The 22438-nt window shown below is 48.6% G+C and overlaps 1 protein-coding gene and 2 non-coding genes across 3 annotated transcripts in view; all 3 read left to right on the top strand.

Moving 5' to 3' along the window:
• Positions 1-3061: 3061 nt before the first annotated feature.
• Positions 3062-22438, top strand: part of LOC142571964 (uncharacterized) — a 28964-nt gene continuing 9587 nt past the window's right edge. The window contains exons 1-2 of the mRNA XM_075680725.1: positions 3062-3942; positions 5422-5721. Coding sequence (XP_075536840.1) covers positions 3391-3942; positions 5422-5721 — 852 coding nt within the window. The 5' untranslated portion in view covers positions 3062-3390. The remainder of the gene's footprint in view (positions 3943-5421; positions 5722-22438) is intronic.
• On the top strand, positions 11646-11717 carry TRNAE-CUC (transfer RNA glutamic acid (anticodon CUC)). The gene has a single exon. It is a non-coding gene; the product is annotated as a tRNA-Glu (tRNA).
• Positions 11724-11795, top strand: TRNAQ-CUG (transfer RNA glutamine (anticodon CUG)). Its single transcript has one exon. It is a non-coding gene; the product is annotated as a tRNA-Gln (tRNA).

Genomic DNA, 22438 nt, shown 5'->3' with positions numbered 1-22438 from the left:
TTTTCATCCATCCATCCATCCACGCCTGTCAAACATGTCTAACAAAACTGCAGTACAGGTTCAGGCCCATTCTAATGGAGTTTAAGAACGATAAATAAAAGTCAGTTTCGCCCGAAAGCCGAGACATTGATTTCCACAGCAAATTATTAGACAGCTACACGAATTAAGGTTAGTAGTCTTATCAGCCGTATGAATTGCTGCAAACATTCTTTTATACTAACTAAATTAACAAGTACGCTGTGTCACGCACGAACATTCGCTGTCGGAACGCCAGCGTGATGAAGAGCGGCAGCAGCGGCGAGCGAATTTTCAATCATCCTGCCTCTCCAACGCGAACTAGGCGCGCGAGAACACAACGCAAACGACGCCATCAGCTATATCGGGTAGGCTAGCCTTCGAACCTACCGCAGATTGCTTCCAAGATAGGACGCGCGCAGTCGCTCCATGCGCTGCCGCGGCCGGAGTACGAGGGGAGACGCCAGCTACCATGTGCCCTCCCCCCCTCTCCAACTCCATCCTCTTAGCGCGCACATCTCCCTGCTGCCCCTTGCTACACTGTACCCTTGCGCGCACGAAAAGTCGACGCGGTCGAGGCCTTCTCCGCCCTTGAGGCGGAGGAGACTGCGATCGCCCTAGCCATCACGAATGACTTCGCTCATACAATTATGAGCGATTCAAGAAGCGCGATCTTAAATTACAGTAAAGGCACTGTTAACAGAACTACGCAGCAAATCTTAAACAATTATTACCACACTTTCTAACAAGCGGACAGACTTATCAATCTAATATGGGTTCCCGCCCACTCCGGAAATCCTGGGAACGTGGAGGCGCACCGCATTGCCCGAGGGTTAACAAGCCGGGAAGTGCGCCACTCCGACTCGGATTCTCCGGGTGCGGCGGTGACCACATATAACGAAATCACAAGCTTGTATAAAGAAATGAGGCGCACTTATCCGGCTCCTCATCGCGACCTTACAGAGCGCAGGCCATACCGTCCTTCGCCAGCTTCAGACAGACTATTTTCTCACCCCACATAGACTGGCGATTATTACCAATGGGGAATTTAACCCTATATGTCAAAATTGTAACCTGAACGAATTGGCAACACAAGACCACATCCTCTGGGGATGTAGGGGTTCACTTCCCCCCAAAACGTTTTGTCAGCAGCCTCTAAACTTACCTGGGAGTCCTTACTTAGGACTGCCACCGAGTTCGGAGAACAACTGAAAATCGTCACTTGGGCCGAAGGAGTCGTCCCCAATGGGGGCCACCCTGAGGTCCCGCCATGATTTTCAATAAAGATGTAACCACCAACGGACGCGCCTCTCCCCGCCTTCCTCCCTTGCGCGCGCGTGATATCATGACGCCGCCTCACCTGCATGGTAACTATCCATCTCGGCTCACCTTCGCATGTTTTCCCTCGCAACGACAACACACGCCGCGCGGCCGCGATCTTATCGCACTTAGACTTTATTCGGAACCTCACGGCAACGACGACGGCGGAAATTCGACTGGAGTGTCCATATAATTGTTGCCCCAATAAAAGATAAACGTTCATTCTGTGAGTACAATGCGAAGTTTATTTCCCTATAGGCGCAAAAAACCGTAGCACGACGTCGATGAATGCGTACCGTCCGCTTCATCGTGGTCAGAGCATCGTACAGCCAACTTCGGTCCATTTTTATAGCTTTCTAGTCATAAACCGCTTTCTAGAAAGCAATTAAGGAGCATTTTGTTTCTTACTTCGACGTCGCTAAACTGTCGCCAATTGTTCTTTCATGTCACTAAGGAAAGTCGAAGTTCGCTAAACAGAAAAAAAAAATGACGCTAAACAGAACCAAAAGCTGCTAAATCCGTAGACAAATTCGTTAAAATGGCAACACTGCTGTGCAATACAGTCGAGCACTCACGTGCTGAACAAGGTCACGTTACACCATCAAATTGCGCGCGCTGACTTTTGGAATTAAGCTAAGCAGCCACCGCTCTTTGCTTTGAAGCGGTAGCATGGAACGATGTCGAGCGTGGCGATGGGGCCAAATTCAAAAATTCACCTCTCTCTTGAAATGAAAATCTAAATGAGATAATGACGGGAATCGAACGACAATAAGCAGGCCTATATAATGCGCGTCGTGTAATATTTTCACGAGGAGTACCTCATTCTGAAAATCATCGACGATTGTGGGCCAAAACCAAAATTTTTGTACGGTTGGCGTGGCATATCAGAAAATTCCCACATTGCACTGGCCCTTAAATAATTTTAGTTCAGAATACAGCTCTGGGACATTCAGCAAAACAATTAGACTAAACAAATCAAAAGTAGGTCTGCCAGGAAAAAAGCGATCAGTTTAGTAAATTTTTCTCAAAGTTGGAGACTCCGAAGACACTTTTTCTTATCAAAGTTGCCGGCAAGCACCTTTACATAATGATGACAAAACCTTGTAGGCTCATTATAGGCGAAGTTGCGAAGCGTTAGGCACTAAAATAATTTTATTATTTCTTCTGCAGAACCGCGATTCGCGTATTGAGCAAAATTTGAAAGCATGGCAGGTGACAAGAAATTTTTTTCGACAGCAATATATTGGGAAATCACTCTGAGCAAGGTAGTAAATAGCCATTATTATTTTTTTTTTTAGAGCAAAATCTGAGATGGTCGAGCGACACGTCTGGGAGACTTGGCGCGGAATGACCCAAATGTAAGATGCAGTGGCAGGGGCAGCAGCCAACGTGGGCCAAGGTCCAGAGTGAGCAGCGGCAGATGGAAAAACAAACACGCCCGTCAGGCAGTTGACGGTGACCGGAAGCTGGCCGTCCCGAAGGAAGCGGACGGGCTGCAGGCCATCGGCACAAGCACTCTTCGTTTGTTCCAGCGGTGACCTATAGCTGCGCGGCGCACGCGGTGTACGTTCGCTGCATAGTGTAAACAAACAAGCGGATATGGCAGCATACGAGACGAGAGGGTCGGTGAGGATGTAGCTCCGCAGACGGACGCGAGGCGATTGAGTACCCCGGGACCGCGAGGGCAGGCACGAGCTTCTGAAAGGACCCCGGGAGGCTCTGTCGCCACGGCGCGTCCGCGACGCGCACGAAGTACACGCGAGAAGAAAGAGAGAAGTAAAACAACGGCAGTGTATACGTTTGCATTTCTCGAAATGCGCGCGCGCGCGTTCTCCTGGAGCGGGCCGAAAGCGAAAACACGCGTGCTGCAAGACCGCGGGGAGGGAGAGGGCGCGACGGCGACGCAACAACTGCCGAAATCCAAGCCGGCCCTGGCAGCAGTCCACGGCGGTAATCTCTCGCGGGGGCTGCCCCGCGCTATCGTGTACAAACGCTATACGCGTCGCTTCCTCTATCAGCTGTAGCGCTATAGCACTCGCACGTCTTCTGCCGAAAATGGCGCCGTCGCGGGACGTCGTCGCTCGCGCAGCTCTGGTCGCGGTGCTGTTGGTCCACGCTTGCAGCCAGCCGGTCACGTCGGTTTCGCTGGACCGTTACCTACAGGACCCGCTTCCGGTGCCCGAGTTCAACATCTCGACGCGTTCGTCGCTGGTAACGGTGCGCGGTCGCTTCTGGGACCTGCAGCTGCACGGGCTGTCGGCGACCCGGCTGGAACGGGCCACTGCCAACCTGACCGGCCAGACAGCCGAGCTGGCCACGCGCACCGAGCTGGTCTCGCTCCGCGGCCAGTACGCGCTCAGCGGGGACTTCGCGTTCGTCGCGCTGCGCGGCAACGGCACCTTCTGGATGAACGCCACCAACGCGGTGGCGTCGGCCCGCGCTGAGCTGGAGCGGGGACCCCACGGGGGTCCTTGGGTGCGCGAGGTAAGCGCGAAGCTAGAAGTAGACGACATCGACCTGCACATGGAGAACCTGATGGGCGGCGGCCGCTGGTCGACATTTAGCAACTCGCTCCTCAACCAGATCAGCGGCACGGTCTTCAAGAAGGTGCGTGCATCGACCAGCGCAGGGAGGGTGCGGGCGTGCGTACTGAACGTTCAGTGGGGATGGATGCGTTATGCCAGCTGATATAGGCAAGGATAACTGCATGCATTCTCAAGAAAATGTGAACAATAATCCACCAAAACTTGAGTCTGCATCATCCAGTGGAATAGCATTCACTAACCAAATGGTAAACTCGCGCGATGAATTCATATGAGCACCCGTGTATCGATAATCATAAGTCTCCCCTACGATCCAGTCCAATTTGGAAGACAGGTTGGCTTTTGTTTTTAACTATATATAGTTTAATATTCTTGTCGTATTTGACCTGCGCATGGTCTCCGAGTGTTTACCAGTGAGCAGCGACGACGAATATACCTATCATAGTGTTACGCGCACCAAGACCCGCCGTGACGCTATCGAGGGGGCAACGTTCTGTCGAGTGACAACTCAGCAAACTCAGCTTCCTTTGCTTTTTATGCTTTTTACTTCGCATTTGGACGTCGCTTTCGCCCTTCGCTATTTGAGTAAAAACATGCAGTGTCGTGGAAGAGCTCGTTGCAGTAAAACAACATAAAAAAGCCCAGCGCTTGAAATACATACACGTCGGTGGCAACGTAATCTGCTCGCGAGTACATAGCATCACTTCGATAATAATCACGGAGAGCGACGCTATTCCGAAACATTCTCGTGACAAGCTGAGCACTGACCTAGTTTTCCCTGAACTGTGCAATTTTCAAGAGGCCACCATCGAAAGAGTGCTCGCAGTTCTCTTGGGTATATATATAGGTGCTCTTAGATGTCTGTGCGCGGCCGCACCGAAGTCAGCTGGCCATGGTGCGGCCAGTACGCCGCGGGAACCTCTGCAGTGTCGGAATCTCTGACAAATGTCATTATAGAAGGTGGACCTCAAATATTCTTGATCGACTCTTTTATACGTTTCCTTTCTGCGCGACCTCCATTATGATCCACCGTCAAGCGCGATGTATACACACATAGACTGGGCCAGGTACGTGAATAAGAGATCGCAAAGTTCACGTTGCTTCGAGAATGCCGAGCGGAAAGGTCGCATACTGAGGAGTGCATGTCCGAACTTGACATTGCGACCTTTCCAGTGCACTCGTAAATTCCAGTTTGCGCGTCTCGAATTACGAATACATTCCGACCTTTTTTCTTTTTTCTTCGGCAAGGCTATTGTCCGGCCGTATACACTTCAGCCCCAAAGGGTGTAATACTGTCAACCGCAGAAGGTTACGGGACGCAGGACCTTCCAAGAAGCTGACTTCTCGCGAAGCGTGGTCACGCATCCTCGAATTCAACGTTCCAGCATGTATATAGCACAGCCTTCGCCAGCTGCACAGTGATTCATTCAATTAGAAGTGTCATATGCCTCAACAGTGCAGGCATCAACACTTTCGGGGGGGAAACCGCGTCGCGCGTAAACCTCCGCCGCTGACCGCGTGCACGTCCACGCGCGCACCGCAGGCCGAGCAGTCGCTGCGTGGCGAGATCGAGCAGAACGTGCGCCGGCGCGTGAACGAGGAGCTGTCCCGCGTGCCGGTGGACCTGACGGCCGCGCGCTCCGAGCGGCTGGTGGACGCGCTGCTGGAGCGCACCGCCGAGCAGCTGCTGCTCGTCGACCCGTACTCGCTGCCGGACCAGGCGCGCTCCTTCGACCAGGACCTGCTCGTGCTGCGCGCCCAGGGCGAGATGCGCCTCGAGGACGGCACGCTCCACGGCCTGTCCACCATTCGGCGCACGGGCGAGGTGCTCGCCTTCTACCAGGTATAAACAGGGGGGTTCCTTCCTCTCGTAGAGCTGTGCAGCGCGAAGCGTACGAGGACAAGATGAACCGGAAGCAAAACGACACGTGTGTAGTACCGGGTGGTACTTCGTAATGTCTTACAGAATTTTTAAAAGAAACCACCTGTGACGTATGATAGCATAATAATTCCATTCCTTTTTGGGCTGGAGTATATCGAGGAGCGGGGACATCACTTGCACGATAAATCGAAGCGCGTATTCAACTAATCAACGGACGTACGTTCACTAATTAACTTCTTAATTAATAACCTTACGGTTCATATTGAAGTTTACGAATTGTAGCCGGTGAGTTGGCAAGGCGCAGCCACTTAGAACAGATTTTCAGGATGACACCAGTTTCGAGATATTAATTTCCGAACTTTGCGAAGAAATACGTATCGGCGCCCCAGTTACTTTTGTACTTCAATGCATAAAACGGCGTTTTCGAAGAAGCATAAGCGGAACGACAGCGCACTTTCACCGCAAATTCGATGGCGCATATATTGAAACTGCATGCATGGTGTCGTCCGCGCAATTCTATTTAAGTGGATATGCCTTGCAGTCGCACCGGCTACAATTTGTAAATTTCAATAGGTGCTATAAGGTAATTTTTGTGCATTTTTGGTAACTAGTCGATTATGCATTTCGCTTGCTCGTCCAAGTGATGCTTTACAGAAACACCTGGTACACAAAGCGGCAGCTAGTGTGCTATAGCACATACAAAGAACAGAAAGCCGCAAGAAATATTTGAAATGATGCTGTACTAGCAAAATCACAGGCATTTGACGGACGACTCCGCCGCCACCGCGTTTTCTCGCCACCCTTCGCTAACACATATATTCACCTCGTGCTCTCACCGACTCCGTGCAACGCAGCGAAAGCTCCGGGTCCCACCAGCACACAAGGAAGGCTCTCCCACTGTCCGCGTGACTAGATGGGAGCACGCGATTCGTTTACACGGATTCGACGCGAGCGGGTCGAGTAAGACAGGAGTCGAGTTCGCCCAGCCCGACCCGACAGTGTTTACATGCATCTTGCCAGGCATCTTACAAAGTAGGGCGAGAATGCGCACGCCTGTCGTGAAAAAGAAAACAAACACGAATATAATGTCGGCTCATTGGTATGTCTAAAGCACACCGTAATGAAATAGCGCATTATATTAAGGGTCCTTCGTTTTCGGGTTTTATATCTTTTGCAATCAGGGGAGTAAAAATCGAGTGCCATTTCTAAAGAGCAAAACCGCAGACAAATCGGGGGCTTTGTTGTCCGGCAGCCGAAAGTTCGGGATTTTTCGGGTATAGTCTTTACAAACAAATAACACAAGCAATGATATCCTTTTAGACAGAAACGTTCCATTTAAGGAAGCGAAACCACTCGCAGGAACGCGTAATTACGAAGAGAGCTGCTCGCAAATCATGTGAGGAGCGCATATCTGCAAATATGCAATGATAATAAACCACATTAACAAGAACAACAAATGGAGGCGGGTTTGGCAATCCTTGTATGCTAGTTTCTTTAACAAAGAAAGAAAAAGAGCGAAAAGTAGTACACAAGGGCACGCATGCTTCGCAGGAGTTGTGATCATTTTCCTCGTATCACAATCTCTTGTTGAGGTACGTTATATCATATGCATTGGGAGCATTTCTGCGTCCATCCTGGGGGGGGGGGGGAGGGGGGCTCCTGGGGGAGTTGGAGGGGGAAGGGAGGGGACCTTGTGGGCCTTTAATCGTTGTTTGTGTCGCCCTGTTTCACTGATTCCCCATATATGCTTTTGCAACAAAATTAATGAAATGCCAACTATAGACGACTAGCCGTACTTCAAACGTGACGTAGTTCGGTAAACGTCTTCTCAACGTATACCAGCTACCGTTCGAAATGCAGAGGAACGTCCGCGCTGCGTTAACTCACTTCCTATAGCGCATTATACCGTCGCTTACACGTGTGAGACATGCAGGAAATGCGAGACAATGCGCCATCGTCATGTAAACACAGCTACTAAAAAAATCAAGTTTTCGTTCACTCAAGGCCGGCAGGCTCTGAATATATTATATGTTTATATATGCCTGTTTTCGCTTATGTGTTAAGCGAAAACAAGGCATAAAGCGTAAACAAGGCATAACCATATTCATATATCAATGATAATTACAATATCATTATACCTTGATCACTTTCTCACACAAGGTGGGCAGTGCTCATAGCTTTGCAACACCTGCATTTATTAATGTTGTATGACACGGCAAACTTCGAGGAGAAATCTGGTTGAACTCAATAATCAAAAATCTCCTTCGGGGTGCAGAACTCGGGAATTATCGGGTTTTACTCGAAAACAAAGGACTCTCATTATATTCAGCTGCTTCTTTTATTTACTTGTTTTTTTATGAGCCAGCCATTCGGTATGAATGTGCCACGAAGTGTGTGCCCATCCTTGGCTCATCCTCCAGAATGGGTATGTTCCGCAGTGAAGCAACAAACGGTATGTCCTAAATACATATCCTCAGCGAAACAAATAAACGCCCTAAAGCGCAGACATGTTCTACGCCTACGTTTTCTTTTCTTTTTTCTTTTTTTCGCGTCTGCTCGGTTAGCTTATTGCAAAGTGAAGTGGGCCGGTCTTAGAGGTAGTGCATACTGGAGATGGCGGGTGATGAAAAGTGCAGCCGATCCCGGAGAGAGTGTAATCCGTGGTTGCGTGGAAGGTGGGGGTGGGGGGTTGCCGCGCCTCGGCTGTCTTGCCAAGCAAGTACGTAATCGCTATGCTACAAAACGCGTTGTAGATAATAAACAGTTTTATAGGTATTACTTAACCACAGTCACGAAAGCTTCGCTTTACATAGATTCCCAAATGTTCGTGGGATCTGCATAGTTTTAAAGACAATATGTCTTTCTTAGCGAGTCACCCCCCCTTTCCCGTATCGGTTCTATCATCTAGCCTCTTTCGTAGGTCGATCCCGGGGATAGTGCAGTCTAAAGCCGTTCCCAAGGATATGTGCATTTAAAAAAGATATGCGGCGATTCCGAACGTAGCGCAGTCTAAAAATGTGAACAGATCGGAAAGATAGTGGAGTCTAAAAAAAATAATAATAATATGTAGGCCGTTTCAGTGGGGCCATCTAGGCGGCCCCAGGCCCGGGCCTCCCAATCGCCGGATTCCAAATAAAGTTATCACATCACATTCAGTGGGTATGCGCAGTAAAAAAATGTGAGCCGATCCCGGAGGTAGTAATGCCTGAAAATCTGAGCCGTTCACGTGCAGTATCAAAAATGTGGGCCGATCCCGAAGAAAGTGCACTATAAACATGTGGCCCGTTGCCGTGGGTCTGCGCAGTCTAAAAATGTCGACTGATTCCGAAGATAGTGGAGTAGAACAATTAATATGTTCGAAGCTCCTCCTCTCACACGTCGAGTGACACGATAGAGTGCCGTGCGCAGTCATCTCCGCCTCATTCTGACATCCAACTCGCTCAATAAGGCATTCTTTGATCGACTTCAACTAGAGGTTGAGTCGCTTTCCAACATTTTTTAAAAGAAATCATTGGAAATTTTCAAAATTTCGGAAACTGATAATTATGTTTCCAGCTCCGTAACTCAGGAATAAAAAATGACGTTACAATTCTGTAAAATGCTCTTATCGAGAGATCTAAAGCGGACGAAATTAATGTACCATAGACTGCTCTGAAATGTAGTACTAATTTGTGAGTATAGGAATTTTACAAAACTATTGTAAGCACTGTAACGATTTTCACGTTGACTGTAAACTTATACCCCCTATAGTACATCGCATTTACCCGCTATAGGTGCTTTAATAGTTGCAGTTTACATTAATTCGATCTCTGCTTTTGGTGCAGAGGCTGCATACCACTATTTTTTTTTAAAGACACACCGATGCTCCGCAGCATTTGTAAAAAAGTCGAGGCCCTCAAAATTGTTCCTTCCTACGTACACTACAGTAGGTAGATTTCAGAATTCTCCCTCACACACAAGACTTCATTCAAATCGGTCAAGGAGTGTCTCATAAAAGCATTTCTGCATTTTTACGAGTATTTGAATAGGTGGCAACTCCGATTTACCTATTCAAATGTATGCAAAACGGAGAAACGCTCTCCTTAGACAAACGTTTAACCGATTTCAATAAAATCTGTTCATATCTGGTGACTGCGAGAAACAGAATTTCGCTTTAGGGCCCGGATTTTTTTAAACTAAAACTGCCCAAAATCAGCACGTCTCGAAAAAAAAAAAAAAACGCGCGAAGTTTACAAATTTGTAACTCTGCATCAAAAAGAGATATTGCAGTTCTGTCAACTGCATCCATTAGAGCATCTAAAGTGGACAAAATTGATGTATTACACATTGCTCTCAAGCACACCACTGTGATTAGAACTTTTGCAAAAGCCTGGAAAAAAACCTAATGACGATAAACCCCTGATGACGATAGTCGAGGGGAGAAGAATGTGCTTTAATAAATGCGTTTTTAATAACAACCTCGTAAACACTGTAGCAAATTCACGTAAAATATTAATTAATATAACAAATTTGTTAGCTCTAGATTTATTACTAGGTGCAGTTTACAGAACTGTGACATTTCATTGCCGAGATACAGAGCAAGAAACGATAGTTTCGTTTTCTGAAATATTACAGTTCTATAAACAATTCTCATGAGAAAAATCAACGGCCTAAATAAACTCGCCTGCCGCACTCACTAGATTTTAGCTTTTCTTTTAAATGCAAGAAACCTCATCAAATTTGGTGCACTGGTTGCCGAGAAAAACGATTTCTCTGTTCCCATGTATTTAGATAGGATCCCACGAGCTAATACTTCCTCTTTAATTCGATCGATAACTGCGAACAGATCTTGGGCTTCAAGGCAACATGGCAGAGGGGGGGGGGGGGGGGGAGGGGTTTCCGCGCATGGAAAAGCTTATGTAGCAGCAGGCACTTCATAGTTGTACAGTGTACAGAGCATGGGTACAGAGGAAGCACGGTCCGCTTGGTATTTCGGTGTTCGTGAAGGCAAGACGCTTGACTAATTGATTCTGGTTGAGGTCAAACTAGAGAAAAAGACACGGACGAGCAAAGACAAACCGACAAGATTCTCGTCTATTGTCGTATACAGCGAAGACGGGCACGTTGTTCAGCCAGGGCAAGATATTCGCGTTGCATGGAACGCCTGAAAGCATGGCATTAAAGTAACCTTCATGCAAAATGGTACCTCTGTGTGAAATTTGAGCGTGATGAAATTTCAAGCAATGTCGCGGGTGCCGCTTCTTATACCGTGCCGTTACCCGAACGTGGCAGCAACGATGACGTCACCGCGCCATATTCGACGGCCGCGGTGACCTATAAGGTTAAACCAATTGGTTAAACCTAAGCCTTCGTTGTGATGGAGACGCAGTCGGTAACGCTGCTGGCGTCTGCGCCAAAAATCCGGGGCCATGCTGGCGCACTGGTGGTACCCTATTGTGGCAAAGCGTCTTGTGGTGCCCTCGGTTTTCTTGTTTACGTAGCTTTTCACCGTACTTAGTACAAGAACATGGCGGCCGCGATGAGGTCTGTACAAACTGTATGATGCAAACCTCTGCAAATCGATTATTAGGAGGGATAGGCCAAGAATGGCTTATCCGTCTGTCTATCTATCTATATATGTAAGTCAGAACTGAAAGGAGGTGGGAGATGAACATATTCAAAAACAAGCAAAAGAAATTATTGCATCCTAGCCAAGAAATCAAGGAGGTTTATTCCACTCTTGTTCCGAGCACATGTAACACTTCAGGATATTACCATATTTTCTTTTCTTCTCATTTTTGCAATAGCGAGATGGCGTGAAAAACTTCGAGTAAATGGCATACTTTAAGTCGCATTAGAATATTGCTCTCCTTATTTGTAGCCCTTATGATGTGCCGGCGCTCGTCTCCGGCGTGGTCTAGTGGCTAGGATACCTGGCTCTCACCCAGGAGGCCCGGGTTCGATTCCCGGCGTCGGAAGAGTGTGGTCTCATGGTGTAACGGTTAGCACTCTGGACTCTGAATCCAGCGATCCGAGTTCAAATCTCGGTGAGACCTCGTTTTTTTTTCTCTAGCATTACGGGCGTGCGAATATGAAATTACTAAATTGCAACATATATATTTTCTTCTTTTAGTGAAAGTGACACAGGCGCCTACTACGGAGGGGCTCCGGGACCCGAGCCACCTCTGAAACTTTACGAGAGCGGGGGGTGGGTGTCGTTACTAGAGTTCTGTCATCCACACCATTTGAGGTTTCGTTCCAGTTGTGTCTACCTTTTTGAAGGCTTACTGCATCATTGTTGGTGCGGACATGCGCGGCTTTTAATGCATACTTTCGCTTTACTTCTGCAAGTACTGACAATAGGAGGACTAGCGCATTAGAAGTACCAGAGGCGGCTACCTTATCCGTATTTCCTCACTTCAAATTAAAAAAAGAAATTCAACTGTAAACACCATGCACAGACAATATATTTAAATTATACACAGGGCAAAGTTCATTATATTTTAGAATAGGAGGAGGTGGCCAATGAACTATTATTTCTAATGGTATGGGTGGCCTATGCCTAGAGAATGAATATGTCGTTGCATGTTCACCTCGCTTCGAATAGCCCTGCATGCTTTTTGACCCCGCCTCAAAAAAAAAAAAAAAGAAAAAAAAAAAGCCTGCAGACTTCAGTGACCCCTTCGGCAGTCTTTTCAACGGCGTGTGAAATGCAGGTGAATGATATGTGTCTCAGTACTGCTTCTCTTTCCAGTAAGCCAATGCCAACAACTTACCAAAAAAGAAAAAGAAAGAAAGAAAAGGGGAAAAAAAGACTCTTCTAATAATTTAGTACATTTATTAGGGATGGAAACATCGCCACTTGCATGCAGAGGTCATAAATATGTATAGTTCACTAGGTAACGGAAATGAGGCCAGGCCGGATTCACTCGAAACCAGAATGAACATTAGCTAATATAAGCGCAGCAGTGCTTATATACTCGGAGACTCACAGTGAAAAAGAGATTGCAGTTTCTCCGCAAAGGCGAAGCAGTATTAGCGATAGCGAAGTATGACAATTACACCAAGGAAGATTATGCCACCGAGAGACACCAGGTTATTGATGGCGCGGGAGGACTCGGGCTGCTCCTACTATGAGGTCTTGTAAATACTCATATAAGGCCGTCACACGAAGTTTCTTCAAGTGTAACTGTTATTCAAGGTAATATATATGGAGTTCGCAAAGCTAGTCACCCCCTCCTCCTCCTCCTCCTCCTGCCCCCACGAAACAAGGTGACGGTCAGTTTGAGAGTTCGGGGTCTTGCTACGGTTCGCCATATGAAATTTCCAAGCAGTCTCAGGGAAGCAGGTTGATCGTATTGGATTTACCTGCAGCTGCGAAATGCAGAGCACGTCACTACGCTCAGCAGCTTTTCATTTTTCTTCATGATGTCCTAATTACATTCATTGAAATGCTTCTGCACTGGTGACACCGTCCCGACTGAAGGTCTAGCGTGTGCCTCGACGTCGCCATCCTTTCGTCTTTTTCAACCACGAACCTCTTCGCTGACCCGCCGTGGTGGTCAGTGCATGGCTTCCGCGGCGTTCTGCTGCTGGGCATTCGAGGTCGCGGGTTCAGTCCTCGCTCCCGAAGCGAGAAGTCCCGAGTACTGTGCTTTGGGACGGCAAACGCGAGAGTCTTCTAAAGCGAAGCTTTCTTTGCGAACCCTTCCGAACTTTCTTGACCTTGAGTGTTGGCTGAGGGCTACAGCTGACTTGCCGAATATTGAAGTACGTGCCCGATGCTGGGATTGAGCGTCTGCCTCTTACTCCCCTGCCACGTTGCAAGTGTCCGAGCTATCGCCCGTTCGCCTGCTGTTTGATTCCGGGTGCAGAAAAAAAAAAAAAACTCAAGCTACACTTAGTTATGCTTACGTGGATGAATGCGAAAGCATTGTGACCACCCCGCGATCTTTAGACATTATGTCACAACGTAAAGTCGTGGTTACGACCTTGCCACCAAAGGTCGAGGGTTCGAGTGCCTTAACTTTACCTTAATTCATTGTGCCTTAATTAACACCAAAGGTCGTGGGTTCGAGTGTCTCAATTAACTATACCTTAGTTAGGTGTACCTTCATTAACTTCACCTTAATTAATACCAAAGGCCGTGGGTTCGAGTAATTTAACTCTCTTAATTAACTGCCTTGCTTTAATTAACACCAAGGGTATGTCGTAGGCTCAACTCGCACCAGTGGTCGTGGGTTCGAGTGCTCTACATCCCCTAATTAACTGCACCTTAATTAACTTCGTCATAACACCAAAGGACGAGGCTCGACTCTCACCAAATGTTGTAACTCTATCTGCATTATCGTCGCCCTAATTAACACCATAGGTTGCGTGTTCGAGTCCCACCAAAGGTTGAGGTTTCGTAGCCTTTTTGTACCATCATGCACACGTGGTCACGCCGCGAACGGCGGATTTTCCGCCTCATGAGCCATTTAATGCTTTCGCATTAAAAAGTCGCAGTTTCGCCTTAAAGGCGAAGGATTTATTGTTGTGACAAATTATTAGACAGCTATACGCTGTAAGGCTAGTAGTTTTACCGGCTGTAAAACTGTAAACATCCACTTGCTAGCTAAATTAAAAAAAAAATAACACGGTGTCACGCGCACACAGGCAAACACGAACACATCTCACTCGATGACCGCGGACACTCGCTGTCAGAACGTTGGCGTGATCAAGAACGGCAGCACCGACGAGCAAATTCCCCTTCGTGCAGCCTGTTGCTTCAACGCGAACTAGGCGAGTGAGAACGCAATGCACACGAAGCCATCAGCTTTTCGGGTCGGTTAGCCTTCGAGCTCACTGCTAAATACCTCTATGATAGGACGTGCGCGGCCGCGCTTAGCCGCACCATGCATGCGCAGCCATGGCCGGAATAGAAATTGAGCGGAACCTCCCTAAGCGGGAATTTTCCAAGATATGTGTAGCGTTATATGGCGGTAGGCATGGTGCGGAATGCGTTAGGCGTGGTAATGATGCGTGTGGGGGTTATGATGCTGATGTAGCACGTGTTACGTATTTGTTATTTATGTATTTCTGCATGTATAGGCGTGAAGAGTACCAGCAGGCAGATTAGTACATTTACATTGACGAACATATACATTTCGCATCACGACGGCCGCCATATTATGCTACGCATATCTTCGGCAGCTCCCGTGCCGGGAGCTTCCGCTTAATTTGTTTGCGCGATGCAGCAACGCGCTAATGCCGTCACAGGCAACGGAGGAAGCACGGCTAAGCGTGCATGCCTAATTAGTGCACGAGTGGCGCACCCTCTCGTTTTGCGTCTCCTTTGTCACCTTCTATCCTCGCTGTCTGGTGTTAACCATGGGCGTCCCATACTGCTTGCTATCCCCATTTAGCATAGGCTTAAGTGCTTCTGCCCCTCACCAGGCCTCATAGCAAATTTTAGTTATAAGCTGGAAGTTGTTACGTGTCTTCTGAGGAGCGTTCTGCCACAAAATGTTTTTCAAATCGGTTCATCAGTAGCCGAGACAGAAATATTTCAGTGCCGCGAACCTATGATTTCAGGAGGCGAGCTCCACTGCCACGGAGGAAGGAAACTTTCTAGGGACCCTAAGAAAACTCAGGAAAGGCCCTGACGTCACTGACGCCACTCTCTGTGAAGCGAAAGTGAAGCCGGAAGTTGGCGTTGCTCATGGCGTTGCTCCGCCTATCGGGCCAGCTCTCCTCTCTTGTTTACATTTCTCGCAAAACCACGCCTCGCTGCGCGCAAACGTGCTGCTCGGACCCGCGCGCTCCGCAGCAATACTAAAGAATCGTTAGCACGTTAGCACGATTCCGCCAAAGAGGGCAAAATTTCCCGCGGATATTCCTTCGTCCGTTGCCATTGCCGTGGCGCGGTACATTACGTACAGCGTTGCATGCGCGTTCATTTCACGAACTTTAGTTCCTCCTGTCCCACCTGGCCACAGTAACATCCAGTAGAGCACGGTCCAGATAACGCAGCGCAACAAAACACGGAGACCAACGCAAACCTGTCCGCACGGCGCCTTTGCCACGGTACGAAACGTACGGAGCAACACATGAGCGCCTAGAACAATAACAAAGCTGCCATTGTGGCCCGAAAGGCGGGGCCACTACAGCAAAGAAATAAAAAAAAATTGGAGGACGCTTAAGCTTCGGCTTCAAGAGTGGAACGCGACAGCGTTCCCGTCGACCCGCCAAGGGGTGTAAGACAATGGGCTACGGCGCAGCGACTACGCGCCCCGCATCGGACGCAGTGAGCGTCGAGCAACGCAGCGTTCGGCGCGACAACGAAATGTGCGCCCGAGCAAGCGACGCACGCCTGAGCCTTAGAAACAGCTCGTTTCTAAGGCAACACCGCGTTCACTAGAGGCGCTTTTGTACCGCTTTGAAGCATCGAACTCGTGGCTCAGTAAATAAATAAATAAAAAAACACTCGTGGCTCAGTGGTAACGTCTCCGTCTCACACTCCGGAGACCCTTGTTCGATTCCCACCCAGTCCATCTTGGAAGTTGCTTTTTATTTATGAAGTGCCTGCCGTGATTTATCGCTCACGGCCAACGCCGCGGACGCCGACGACACCGGCTTTTCTGCGACACGAGCTCCTTAACGCTATCGCGTTAAAAACAGCAAAACAAAGGAGAACCTACTAAGTCATTTCCTCCACACTTTTCTCCTAGCGCGCGGAGGGAGTAGGGCCTCTCCTTAATTTCCTTCCTCCATGTCCATTGCCAAGCGAGACACTCTCTCCACTTGTCCCGTCTAGCCGCTACGTTCTCCCATACTAAAGCCCCTCCATCCACGAGCCACCGAACGTGCACGTATGGAGGGGCTTTATCCCATTCCGGACCTCGAGGATCGCGTAACGCATACGTCACGGGTCCCGCCTTTAGAAGCCCACCTACGCCGGGTTTTCTAAACTTCCGCGAACGGCGCCGCGCGCGAGCTGCTGAGATTACTTTAGTTGCGATTGTCTCGTTTCGCGCAGCGCACGATTTTGCGTGCAGTACACGAGGACACCTGACTAGCGGTATAAGTCAGTCCTACACGAATACGGAGGCAGACACAAGCGGATCACAGAGCATGATCCCGCGCTGGTACGCGGTAGAGAATGACAATTTCGGTGTCTGCGCGCGCGACTGCACGACGTGGGAACAAGCAGACGAAACGGAAGTACATATCTCTTGCTGCGGTGCGAAGTAAAACAAAAACACGCATACATTAGGTTAGTGTGTTTATTCATTCTCTAAGCGTTAATTCGTCTATTCAAGCAACATATTACACAAATAACAGATGGTACTTTGAATAATTCTCGAAGTCACGTGTCGCCACGAGCGACTTCTGAGCACAAACACGTGTGCGTAGGTGCACTAGCACATGTACGTCACCCTCTGGCTTGGGGCACGGCGGCCGCGAGGTCTTCCGCGGTGCGTAGCGATGTAAGTAGTAGTATAAAACTTTTATTTAAAAAAAGAAAAAAAAATCACACTCAGGTCCAGTGGGTGGGTCCCTCAGTCCAGGGCCCCACTGGCGATCGCGGCACGCCGGGCTTGGTCGAGAAGGGCCAGTTGGTCCTCCCGCACCGTGCTGGCTAGCCACACCTCCCACTGCCTACTGTTGGAATTTTGCCCCATAAGGGGTGATTGGATTTCATGTGGCCGACTCTGGCACGACCATGTGATATGGTCAAGAGATGGCCGCCCTCCGCACCAAGGGCAAGTGTTGGGATACCGGGTGGGGTGTATGTGGTGTAGTAGGAGTAGGTGTGGGTATGTACGGGTTTGTAGTCGGCGCCAGTCCCGCATTTGCGCTGAGTCCAAGGATGTGTCTGGAAAGCTATACCGTTGCCTTCCTCGTCTCTGTGCCTCCAAGATATCTTTTGCTGTGATCGGAGATTCTACGAGAGTGCGTTCCGTCGCTCGGATGCTATATTCTCGAGCGAGGCGGTCCGCCCTCTCGTTACCGCTCACTCCGGCGTGCGCCGGACACCACGTAATAGCGTGGTGTTCCGTGAGATTTCTTCCTAGGATTTTGACGGTGAGTTTGGGCAGGGTGCCTGCCATGAAAAGGCGACATGCCGACTGCGAGTCGGTTAGTATTACCGCAGAACGTGCTCTATTTTCAGCGTCACGTATAGCCAGAGCCACCGCAGTAGCCTCTGCTGTGGCCACCGACCCTGTTCTGACTGTTGCGGAAATAGTAGTTTGTGCGTTTGTGGCTACCACAGTGAAAGTTTTGCTATCCTGTTTGCACGCGTCCGTGTAATAAACCTCCGGATTTCTACTTTGCAGACAATCGTTACCGTGCATTGTATGCTCTGCGCTTGTCAGCTCAAAATGGCCTGACCTGCTGAGGGGCCCTTTAACGCCTCCTTTCTACGTATGGCGCAAGAACGTCGAAAGCGGACAGGCTCGTACAATGTTTCGCGCCGGCTCGCATATTGTTATCGCCGAGTAGATTGTTTATCACTGTACTGCGGATGACAGCTATAAGCCGCGCAAACAATGAGCTTAAACTGCGCATTCTCGCCCTGCATTGGGAAAGGACTTTCCTGCATGGGGTCATACGCAATTTTTGCCCGACTCGCCATTTCAATAATATTTGGGGTTTTACGTGCCAAAACCACTTTCTGATTATGAGGCACGCCGTAGTGGAGGACTCCGGAAATTTTGACCACCTGGGGTTCTTTAACGTGCACCTAAATCTAAGCACACGGGTGTTTTCGCATTTCGCCCCCATCGAAATGCGGCCGCCGTGGCCGGGATTCGATCCCGCGACCTCGTGCTCAGCAGCCCAACACCATAGCCACTGAGCAACCACGGCGGGTACTCGCCATTTCATGCTACGTATTAAAACTCGCAGTGCCCGCCTATTATTTTTCAGCGCCGGCTATAGAGCTTGTGCTCGCCTCGCGGTAAGGTGTGCATGACGAACGGTCGTAAACACGGACACTCTTTTGTTCAATTGACGCTGATAAAATTCGCAGTCTCGTCCCACAAATTCAAGTGTCTGCCGCAATTCTTGCAGTTCACGACAGAGCATGTCTTCCCTCTGCTCTTGAACATCTTAAATGAATGGTAGAAGCGATACTTGGCCTCTCGGCGGAACGTTGCTGCTTGGTTGAGCGGTCACGGTGCCTGGTTAGTCCCGATTTGGAAGACGTTCAATGGCGGCGCGCCTGTGGCGGCCCCTACTGCGCAATGCACAGACTGCTCGCGTGTTGATCATGACGATGATACCAATACTATGGGGAACCAGCGCTGGAGTTTTCACGGCGCCTGCAGCGCCGCCCTGGCGGTCAGAACGTGCACAATGCAGCCTCCCCCGCGGACGAAAATTGCGTTGCGTGCCCTTAAAGTCGAAGGAAAACAAAAGGGCGCCGACGATACTGTTCCGTATACAAGTGCCACAACTAAGTCGGGATGAGGGAGGATGTATCCTTCTGCGTCTTTCCATCTAAACCCTACGAACAAGAACGGAGGCGGCGTTGGATCCAAGCAGTCAGGCGAGCGGAGTAAGCTCCCGTCTTGTCGCCCTGTCAAGCGGTGTCGGGCTGGTTTCTAAATCAAATTTTGCGTGTATCCTTGGTTTATTCGATAGTGAAGACGGTCAGCCATGGCAGACAGTACCAAACAGCAGAATCTGCTGTCGGTATTTCGTCGGAAACAAAATGAGCAATAGCATGCACCATCCGGCATATGTACCATTTTTCCTTCGCAATGCCACCGCCAAGCCCCTTCCAACGCCACCGCACCAAGTGAACGATACGAAAGGTAAAATTATCCATTCATTGCCAAGAATTATGTAGGAGGGAAGCTGCCTTGTAATACGAGTTGTATGCGCATAGTGCCGGCGCACGCGCGACTAAGCCACCTATGTGTTTATAAATATGCGCATGCGGATGAGGACTCGGCGCTGAGATGCATCCGGCAAATTAATGTAATTAGTGCTAAATGTAGCCAGAATTGTTACGGATCAAGCAGCCGAGCACTCAAACCTTTGCTTGCGCGAGTCAGCTGATGCGATAAAGCTTTCTTCTCCATTGACTGCTGTGGCGAAGTAACATCAGAATTTTTTATGTCTAGCCAGAGAAATATGGAATATCTTCAGGCCAACTAATACTTCCGAAACCATAGCGCAGCACGACCGGAGCCATAACTGCTAGATTTGCGAGGCAGGCAGCCACGCAAGCATGGCATCGATACACGACGCAACCGTTAAAGAAACACACGTGCTCGCCGCGACGCACTGTGAAAAATGTATAAAGCTTAAAAAGCTTCTTTCGTCATTTCTTCACTTGATGGCGCTAGCTTCTTTACAAAAACTCCACTTGAAGCGGCGCGAAAACGGAAACATACGAACTATAATACGGCTGCGTATGCGTGTGTCGTCTGGTTGTGTGGCTGGAATATGCCGCGTTTCGTCGCCAGGGCGGCGTGCAACGCACTCTTTTCGACGCGCCGCCTATCCAGCGCCGGTTCCCCATGGCACTTACGCAAAACTAGGTTATTGGCCAAGAAGCGGGAGGTGCATATCGTGCCAACGCCAACTAGCTCTTTGAGATGATCGCCGCAAGTCGGCGATTATCTCCATACTGTGGCACATACCTACAACGGGAGATTGACCAAGAATGGGGCGGTATATACATTTAAAATAAATATGGAATGAAGAAATATACAAGCCAATGTACGAGTTGTGACACTGCGTTGCACGGGTGCGCGAGAGCACCATGCGCGCGCACCAGTTTCTGTTACGCCATTGACACATGAATAAAATGGCCGAATTTATAGCACTTCATTAACCGCGTCACATATTCCAAAATGCGGGTTGGATCTGCATGTTTTATTTTGTTTTTTTGTCTATACTGATAGCAGTTTACATGTACGGACACACCAGGCACATTTTCGCCGTTGCAGTCGGTGACTCTAGTCGCCGTGCATTCCTGAAAGAGGCCAAGTGCGAGGAAAACATGCGGCCTGCGCGCCGCATGCTGTGGGCGAGCAGAAAGGGACGCTTCGCTTCCTGCCGTCTTCCCGCGCGCCTAGTCGCGTTATCTTATGCCCCAACCACTGGCACGCGCCGAAAGCTTCGGCGCGCGCTGGCAAGCGAACGCGTCGCTTCGCTTCGGCTGGAGGGAAAGGGCGCGCAACCACTGGAGGCAAGCTCCGACGCGCGCCGAAGCTCGCTCCTCGGCTGCGGCGCACTGTTGCTGGACTATTCCGTCTTCATCTGTCAAAGTTCGGCCTAAAACAGCCTGCTGTAAACTAAGCTTGAAACAATAAGGTTGTGATCTGTATGTGCTTTTAGATACAAAAAACACGTTTGCATAATGAATATACACCTGCCGCAACAGTTCGTTTTTATTTTTGAAGTAACAATAGTGTACAAAATATCGACATCAGCGCTCGCGCGTCGTCTGTCTGCAAGATCGCTTTGCAAACACCTGCACGACGATGCCATATATCAAAAACTGTTGTACCATTTCATTTTTTGGTAGCTTATTGCACAGCCAACTATGTAAGAATTAGGCGTGCAATGGTATAACTGAAAAAAATCTGTGTTGGAAATATTGCCACGTAGTAGTGACGGTAAATAAATAGTGCCGGCTCAATGGCAACGATAGCGGCGAGCAATGTCGGCAATCGTAGAAAATCTCATCTGCGGGTCAAGCGCGTCGGTTTGCATACGTCAGTCGTCGAAAGTTGGCCTATTCGCTGGTGCCCGCGCGCCTTCCAGAAACTACAACACAATTCGTGTCGCGTATGCAATCAGATTAGCAAGGTTCGTCGACAACAGGCAGAACCATCGATAACATTCGCGAAACTTCCGATACGTTCAGGCGCATCCTGCACCGAGCGATAACGTTTTAACATTTTTTAGCCGGTGAAATACGGTAACCGGATACAGATAAAGCATCCGTGTCAATATAATTATGCTTGTTCGTGCATGAGAGAAACGTGAAAAAGTGGCTTCTGAGAAAATCAGCAAAACATGTAGCACTCACAAAAAAAAAAAAAGCTAGAATAGCTAAAATGTATGTAATTCGTATCTTGTCTCCCCCCAATTCTTGATTCTGCCAAATCTAGCCCATGGAGCACCTCTATTATTCTAGGTTGTTATGCATCAACAGCGCATCTGGAGGCCTTCACATTGAGTTTATTGCTACAAAACATTTTCACAGTGTAAGGGCCATGTTCTATTGTAACTGGTTTCCACATATCAAGTTTGCCTTTCTTTACATTAATGAAATGACATACCGTCAGATAATACAAGCTTGAGAATTAGAGGGTTTTAATAGGAGTCTTTCGTTGCCCTTTGCCAAGTCGTACTATTGAAGCACTTATTCGCATGCATGGGAGCAGCTCATTTGCATAGTATAAGAAATATATAAACAGGTTATTTTCACAATTTATACACTTCGTCACCACAAAAAGAAAAATTGCAGTTTATTGTTTTCAGCCTGCTATGATGTCTTGACTGAGAAAGATATATTCAATTTGTTCTGCGAGGCACGCAATAATTGCTGTGGCATATTTTATTGCACGAAACTGCATACAGTAGCCAGCCATTATTAAAACTCAGAAGAAATTAATAGCACAATGCATATGATCAGGCACATAGCATATTATTGCACTTTCCTAATTCATGCCAGAACGACAACCACAGGCGT

The sequence above is a fragment of the Dermacentor variabilis genome, chromosome 2, assembly GCF_050947875.1.
Source record: "Dermacentor variabilis isolate Ectoservices chromosome 2, ASM5094787v1, whole genome shotgun sequence".
Classification (NCBI taxonomy): domain Eukaryota; kingdom Metazoa; phylum Arthropoda; class Arachnida; order Ixodida; family Ixodidae; genus Dermacentor; species Dermacentor variabilis.
The sequence above is the reverse complement of the archived record's forward strand: the minus strand, read 5'-3'. Positions and strand labels throughout refer to the sequence as shown.